Source organism: Dendrobium catenatum, unplaced genomic scaffold (assembly GCF_001605985.2).
Source record: "Dendrobium catenatum unplaced genomic scaffold, ASM160598v2 fragScaff_scaffold_501, whole genome shotgun sequence".
NCBI lineage: Eukaryota > Viridiplantae > Streptophyta > Magnoliopsida > Asparagales > Orchidaceae > Dendrobium > Dendrobium catenatum.
The window spans coordinates 261,964-269,937 of NW_021318963.1; the positions used below are offsets into that span (position 1 = coordinate 261,964).

The 7,974-nt window shown below is 31.5% G+C and overlaps 1 protein-coding gene across 5 annotated transcripts; it reads right to left on the reverse strand.

Annotated features, from left to right (window-relative positions):
* Nucleotides 1–1,372: 1,372 nt before the first annotated feature.
* On the reverse strand, nucleotides 1,373–7,964 carry LOC110094945 (cucumisin-like). Of its 5 annotated transcripts, XM_028694520.1 has the most exons (6): nucleotides 7,860–7,964; nucleotides 7,252–7,739; nucleotides 5,977–6,094; nucleotides 2,385–2,543; nucleotides 2,210–2,284; nucleotides 1,373–1,825 (listed from the first exon to the last, which is right to left on the reverse strand). In XM_028694520.1, the coding sequence occupies exons 1-6, from the start codon at nucleotides 7,954–7,956 to the stop codon at nucleotides 1,812–1,814; spliced, it is 951 nt and encodes a 316-aa protein (XP_028550353.1). In that variant the 5' UTR covers nucleotides 7,957–7,964; the 3' UTR covers nucleotides 1,373–1,811. The 5 variants fall into 5 exon arrangements, 2 of the variants coding, with proteins under 2 accessions (XP_028550353.1, XP_028550352.1); XM_028694519.1 differs by having other exon boundaries at nucleotides 2,210–2,543; XR_003700602.1 differs by having other exon boundaries at nucleotides 2,210–6,094.
* Nucleotides 7,965–7,974: the final 10 nt, after the last annotated feature.

Consider the following 7,974-nt stretch of genomic DNA (forward strand, 5'->3'; position numbering starts at 1 on the left):
TAGATATCTTTTTACTTGTTTGGAAATTTGAAAGAGAGAACATTTTGTTAAAAATAAGACTAGATTTATGAATGAAATCATAAGTTCATTATAGAGATCCATCATGCTGAACATCAAATAAAATTTTTTCTTATATGCCACATATGTAGACATCATACTAAGCCAATGTAAATGCTAACATTTAGTGTAATTATTATGGTAGAAAAAATTTATTTCATTTGATTGCTATGCTTGTAGATCACAAAATGTTAAATAATCATCTTTTGTATGGGCACAAAAAATACAAGCATTTCACATACTATATGTGATAGTTTTAATATTCTCATTTAGAATGTGGACCAAAAAATATTTGGGTTTAAAAAATTAATATTTGATTTTATTTTGTAGGAATGACTTCAAAGCAAAATTAATGAAGACATGTGAAACTTGGATAGTGGATGTTCAAGACATGATGAGTGATAAAGCAAAATTCACTACTTTATAACCAAATGATGGAGGATATGTTACATATGAAGATAATGCAAAGGAAAAGATCATTGGCATTGGATTCATTTGCAAGAACTCTATTGTTTTAGAAAAGTTTTATTTATTTTTAGTTTAAAATATAATTTAATATCAATCGATCAATTATGCGATAAATGTTTAGATATTTCTTTTTATGATTCATATTTTATCATTAGAAGTAATATAACTATTTTTCTTATTAGAAACAGAAATAAAAAATTTATTTAATTAATTTAGAAAATATAAATGATATTATTTTGAATTTGTTATGTATGAAATCCATGATTGATGATGCATGGTTATGACATAGAAAGCTATGCATTCCAATATCCACACATTAAAAATTTTTTCTAAACTTGATATAGTAGTTGATTTATAAAAAAAATAAATTTTTTAGTTTTATTTTATATGTGATGAATGCATTCATGATAAATATATTAAAAGTTTATTCAAGAGTAAAAATATAATCATCACTAATAGACCATCAGATAAAGTTTATTCATGATAAATAATGCCTCTTTTATGCTTTTAACTTGCACTCTTTAATTATTTATACATTTTCAAAGTTTAAAAATATAAGAAAATAAAAAAGGAACTATGTTTTCTAAGATTTAAAATGAAAGCGGAAAATTAAAAGAAAATAAACTATACTTCATACATAAACTTACATTTTAGAATGACTTGTAGTATATCTATAAAACTTTGACATGTTCTACATGAATTTTTAGGCAAAAATTTAATTGAGAAACTTTTGAGATCTTTAAATCCAAGATCATATGAACTTTGATTTTATCAAATGTATAGTCGAATTGAACATCTCAACAATATGAACCTAATGATACCAAAAGTGACCTAATCCGAGGTTATATGATATCAAATCAAATACTTGAAGCATATTGAATGACTAAATGATATCCAAATTTGACATACTTATAGCTGAGTTGAGAGGCTCGTCGAGACAAATCTAACGATCCCAAGATTCACTTGAGTTAAATATCATTAAGGCACTTAAATGCTAAATAAACACTTAATGATTAAGAGAATCAATATGGACCGAATGATGGAGTATTTTGGATTTTGGTTCAAATTATCAAAATGTCAATCCTCAAAAGCCGATAAATAGAGCTTTTTTTATCTGCATGAAGGGGGCGAGGAAGAGTAGAGAGGGCTGGAGAGTTTTCTTGCATTTAGCTATCACCACTGCTGACCATTACCAACTATCGTCGTCGACGATCACCAGCAGTTATCACAATCTATGACCACCGCTAGGTATTGCTGCCAATGATCACTACAATAAATCACCAAGATCATCTCCATAGTCCTGACAAGATTTAAACTTTTTGGGTATTAGTTGTTTGCCTATGGGCATCTAACTTTTGTAGTCTTTATAGGGAAAATCAAAATTTTTTTTTGAGTATTATCTGTTCATTTTTTAACACTTTTTTTTTGGTTAAAATCCTAAGAGGGGCCTACGCGTTAATATAAAAAAAGTGATTAAAAGGTCCTTAAAAGGAACCTCCAACTCACTAATGCTCGTAAGAGCTACAAAAGAAAGCAAAATAAAACCTGAGAGCCGGTGGTTCATGATAGTAAGATATAAAAAAAAATCCTAATAACATTCTAGCGGTGCAAAAATAAAGCACCCAAAAAGGAAGAAGAAGATTAACACGATCAGCACAATCTTCCTGCAAAAATTGTAACTCACCTTCCAAAATGTCCAAAAAATGGTGGAGAAACTCTCTATGCAACCAATGTAACACCACAAGTTTTGGCAGCAAATCTGCACAAAAAGGAACCTCCAGTAAAAATAAATTTTGTAACAGGTATAATGTGAAAAGAGATGCATAAACTTGCAAAAAATATGAGGTAAAAGATATAACTGAAGAAAAACTTCCCTGAAGATAACTGCAATAACTTGAATGAGGTTAAGTAAGGAACCAGTGCAGCAATGCAATGACTGCAACCGAGAAGTGCCCAGAGCAGAACTGCTAAAAGAGGACCCGAATTGAGGTAAAGGATATACCTGATGAAAAACATTCCTGAAGCTAACAGTCATAACCTCAATGAGATTGATTAAGGAGACATTGTACCAATGCAGTCACTGCAACCGGGACTTGCCCAGAGCAAAAATACCAGAAGAGTACCCAAAACGGTGAGCAATAGGCAGGAGTTGAAATAGATATCTCATGGCACAAAATATGAAGGAACCAGAAACAAGCCACAAATAAAACATAGAATCACCACCTTTCAAAGAATAAGTATACTGGATCATATAAACCAAATGTTGAATAGAATTGAACTCAAATTCCACACACAGCGAAACAAGATAGGAAACACCAAAAAATCTGGTCCTCCCATGCCAGCAATAACGAACTTCCATACCATTGATCCCAGTAATTACACAGCCAACAACCATATAGAAAAACCATAGAATAACTCTAAAAGAATAGCAAAACAAAAACATATTCCTCCAGAGCCGGTAATCAACACCCAAACTAATACAAAACACCAAATCATCATCCAAAAGAGTCCCAACCACAAAAAGCTTAATAAAAATTAGACCAATCCTGAAACAAAATACAGTAGGAACAACCCAATCTGAGAGGAATGAAGCAACACCAATCCAAAACATAGCTCCGTATTGAATAACAAGAAACATAAAACTCCAGGAAAACAAAAAACCACATCCATCACAGCAAAATCAGAAAGGGTAAACAGCAAAATCAAGAATAACACTAAAGTAACCGGATATAAGGAAAACCCAAACGATCTAATCTAGCAAGCCCTTTAACTTCTTTAGGAAGGTTATGTTCCTCAAACTCCACAAAGTTATCTAATTTACAACCCCTTTTTGTAAGAAAATCGGCCACCGCATTCCCTTCTGTTAAAATATGAGAAATTTTAAAGGACGTAAGAGACAGGAGATGTTTAATATCTCTAAGACTATAGAAGTTATCTAAATTAGCAGAAGATTTACCTTTAATGTAATGAATAATAAGCATAGCGTCCACTTCCACCCATAGGTTATTAATCCCAAGAGAATTACAAAGATGAATCCTATATAGAAGGTTATCCAACTCAGGTTGAATAACATTAGTAGCATTAGAGGGACCCGCATATGCTTTAATGACAAAACCCCTAGTATCCCTAATAATGCCACCACAACCTGCCTCAGTAATGTTTTTAGCACCGTCTGTATTGAGTTTGAAGCACCCCACCATAGGTTTAGTCCAGTAAATAATCCTGTTGTTAGAAACAACAATAGTAGTAGAGAAATTCAAACCAAATTCCTCATGCAGATGATGGTAACCTTTAAAAGAGTCATGTTTTAAAAGCTTCGCAACATACAATTGAAAAATTTTATGCTTAATTTTGTAAATAATCGTGCTCGCATCCATATAGACATTCTCATGTTTAGAAGCATTTCTACTAACCCAGATATACCAACATATCAAGACAGGAATGCTATTACGAATATGGCCTTTCAGTTTAGTAAACCATTCACTTAACACCTCATTGATAGAAGTAAAATGAAAAGTTGAGAACACTTTAAACAAGTTGTCAAAGTGAATCCAAACTTTCATAGCAATAGGACCTTAAAAGAAAACATGGAGTAAATTTTCAGTGTGATAGCAACACTGACACTTGGAAACAATATAGAGACCTTTCTTGATAAGCATTGAGTCCACAGGAACATAACTATGTAAAATTCTCCAAGTCAGAAAAGAATAAGTAGGAGGAATACTAGTATGCCAGAAAGCAACATTAATAAAATTAGTTGGATGAGCATGTTTAATTAATTTCCAAACTTGTTTAGAGCTGAATTTACCATCTTTGGAACAATTAAACAAAATACAATCATCCATCTCAACATGAATAGTAATCTTCCAAATTAAATTGATAATAAAATCTGGCACCGTAGTGGAAAGTAAATCAAGGTTCCATCTCCAATTGGAAAAAAAATCCTTAACTTTACAATGGGAAATAGAACGCGTATATAAAAGATTATCAATAGAAAAATTACCTAATCATTTATCTTGACAAAAAATGAATATTGCCAACACCTAAGCCCCATCGAATTAACTCCTCAGCTTCCCATTTGACATTGCAAAGTCTTTCCAGTTTTTGGAATCACCAATTCGAAAAGAGAAAATTAAAGGATGCTTGATGCCACAATATTTAGTAACCATAAACTTGGCCCAAAGACTCTTGTTGGCTCTAAAATTATACCATAATTTAAGATTAAAAGTTTTAGCCATGTCTTTTATGGTTCTAAACCGAAGTTTTCCTTCTTCCAAAGTCCCAGAACAATTTTTCCAAAAGCCCCAAATAATAGCATTAGATCCTTCCTTTGAACCCCAAAGAAATTTGTTGAAAAGAGCCTCTAACCTTCTCGAAACATTAACAGTAGGGGCCAAAGTGTGGAGCAAATAAACAGGAATAGAACAAAGAACATGTTTAATGAGAACAAGTCTACCACCATAAGATAAGTAATTGAAAGCCCACGCAGTAAGTTTCTTCTGAATGGTGGAGAAAATGTCATAAAAAAGGAATGGCTTTTTCCTACCTTTAAATGGAGGAGTACCCAAATATTTCATAGGAAGGGACTCTTTAATTAAACTAGTGTTCCTTTCAATGCTATGGATGCGAGAAGCAGCAAAAGATTTAGCCATAATAAACAAACTTTTAGATTTGTTAAACGTTAAACCAGTAGTGTTCTGAAAATTTTCAAGAAAACTGAAAAGCATTTGAACCGTTTTAATAGACCCATTGGTAAATATAATGAAATCATATGCAAAGCTCAAATGGGTCAGGGGCAAAAAACCACCTGTCCGATAATACAATTTAGGATGCATTCTGAAAAATTGGTTGAGGCCACGAGATAAAAATTCTATAGCAATAATGAAAAGAGCAGGAGATAAGGGATCACCTTGTCTACGCCCATGAGAAGAACGAAAAAAATCATGAAGTTTACCATTAATAATAAAAAAAAAGTTACAAAATTCAATGCTATTTTTTATCAAAGTAATAAATTGAGAATTAAACCCAAATAACTTTAAAATGACATAAAGAAATTCCTAATTAAGGTTATCATAAGCTTTAGTTATGTCCATTTTAAAAACAATATTCCCACCGATAACCTTCTTATCCAAATCATGAATTAATTCCGCTCAAGTAAAACATTATCAAATATAGATCTACCTTTAACAAAGCCAAACTGCTCCAGAGAAATAATTTTGGGAAGAATAAGAGCAAGTATCCCCATTAAAATTTTAGAAATCAGTTTATTGAGAAAGGAACACAAACTAATAGGCCTATAATCATTCCAAAAATTAATATTGTGAACATTAGGAATAAGAGCAATAGAAGTTGTAGTGAAAAATTTAGGATACTGAGAACCATTAAAGAAATCAACAACAACACTAATAAGATCATCCTTAATAATTTCCCAAGATTTTTGGAAGAACTTACTAGTAAATCCGTCGGGACCAGCAACAGAGTCAGAATTCATACTATTTAAATTATCCCAAATCTCCTCAACAGAGGAAGTTTTAGTGAGCAAATAATTGTCCTCTTCCGACACCAGAGCCTGGATAAAAGAGAAATCAGTATCAAGTTAATTTTTGAACACTTGATTTTTAAAATACTTAAAAGGAAACTTTATGATATCTTCTTTAATTTTGAGGAAGGGATGAATCTGGTATCTACTATTTATAATGGGTCTTTCAATTACCCATAATTCTTTCCCTTTTTTGTAGGTTCCACGTAAAATGTTTGTCACCTATAGGAATTTTCTGCAATGGCTGATTTCTTGTTCAAAATTAGGACATAAACTTCTACTATATGGATGCAAATTTTCTACCAGGAAACAATATAAAATAGACACTTGATAAACCAAGATATATCAATATTTTATAAGATTAAAGTATCTAATATTTATATGACATGCCAAAATATACTCTTTTAATAAAATAATAAATAAATAAAAACATGCGCATTAAGTATCTTTTTTTTTGTGGTTAAACTAAAATGAAAAGATGAAAATAAAAGGGGGGTCACGAATAGTCAAAAACTAATAAATAAAAGGCTTCTAGTTTTAAAAGAGACAATTGAATTATATCCTACGAGTTAACCTATTGAAAATATCACTTTTGTAATATTTAATTTTCTATTTCTCTTTTAGAGGAATTAAATTTATTATAGTATGCATATCATATTTATTTAATTTATGATATTTGATACGTTAATGCTGATCAACATCTTTAGATAGTCCATGATAAATAAATAAAATCATAAACAATTTATGGTAAATTTATAGTATAACAAAGCCTTAATATTTATGTAACTTTCTTGATAACTTCTTTAGCATAGCCTATTTGAGTAATGAGGGATCCTTTATTTTACTGCTTTACATTAATAATGAGTTGCTAGGCTTGTTCATGAGGTGGTTATTCCTAGCAATGTTTATCATATATTTTTGAATAAATGAAAATAGAACTCGTAAAACTGTAATAAGAACTAAGAGAAAAGAAAATATGACATGAAAAAATGATTAAGAAAACAACGTCCTTCCTCAACATATAATGCATTACATCATCAGTAGGAATGTAGACATAATCGCTAAGAAAGCAAAAACATTAGTTGACTTTGAAAAAGCATATAATCATTAATAGAAAATATGATAAATTCTCACAGAGAATGAGAACGTTAATTTTGGCTAGTATACACAACAATTGGGCTTCTAACATTATGAGTACCATCACTCCAAATCAAAGCACCCGAGATAATGGTCTCGTAAGCAACTCCTTCAAGTTTGACTGAAAATGATTTCTTCTCCATAAGAGCTTCAAAAGATAAAACTTTCGGCTCAACGTTGATCTTGAGGCTAGAAGGAGCATTAATAATAGCGTAGTAAGTGGAATTTGGCACTCCCACATTAGTGACTATTCTTCGGAAAGAAGTTGAAAAAGACTTTCCATGTTGAGTTTGCAGAGCAAATGTAGGATAATTGAGATCTAAAACCGTTCCATTATTTGTAGAGGCACAACTGCTCTGATCTCCAGTGACAAGTCTTAGAATTGTAGTGAAGTAGCCTTCACCACATAGCATTTTGATGTAGTCTATCTCTTGAGCATCATATATAAGACCAGGACTCAAAGCTGCGAGTGGGTTTATGTGACCGGCCCCATAAGCAAGTTCTGCCTCAGCATTCTTTGTTGAGCTCATCACATAGGCTGAGAGAATTAATAATTAAATTTTAATGTTAATTCATCAAGATAAAATTAATAAAATATAAATTGACATTGCATTTGTTATCCATGTACTTATGATTGCAAAAGTCAAATTAGTAATACCAGTGGTGATGAGAGCAGACTTTATGGCTGCTGGAGACCAAGATGGATTAAATGATTTGACATAGGCGGCAACACCTGTTGTATGAGGGCATGCCATTGATGTGCCTGATAAAAT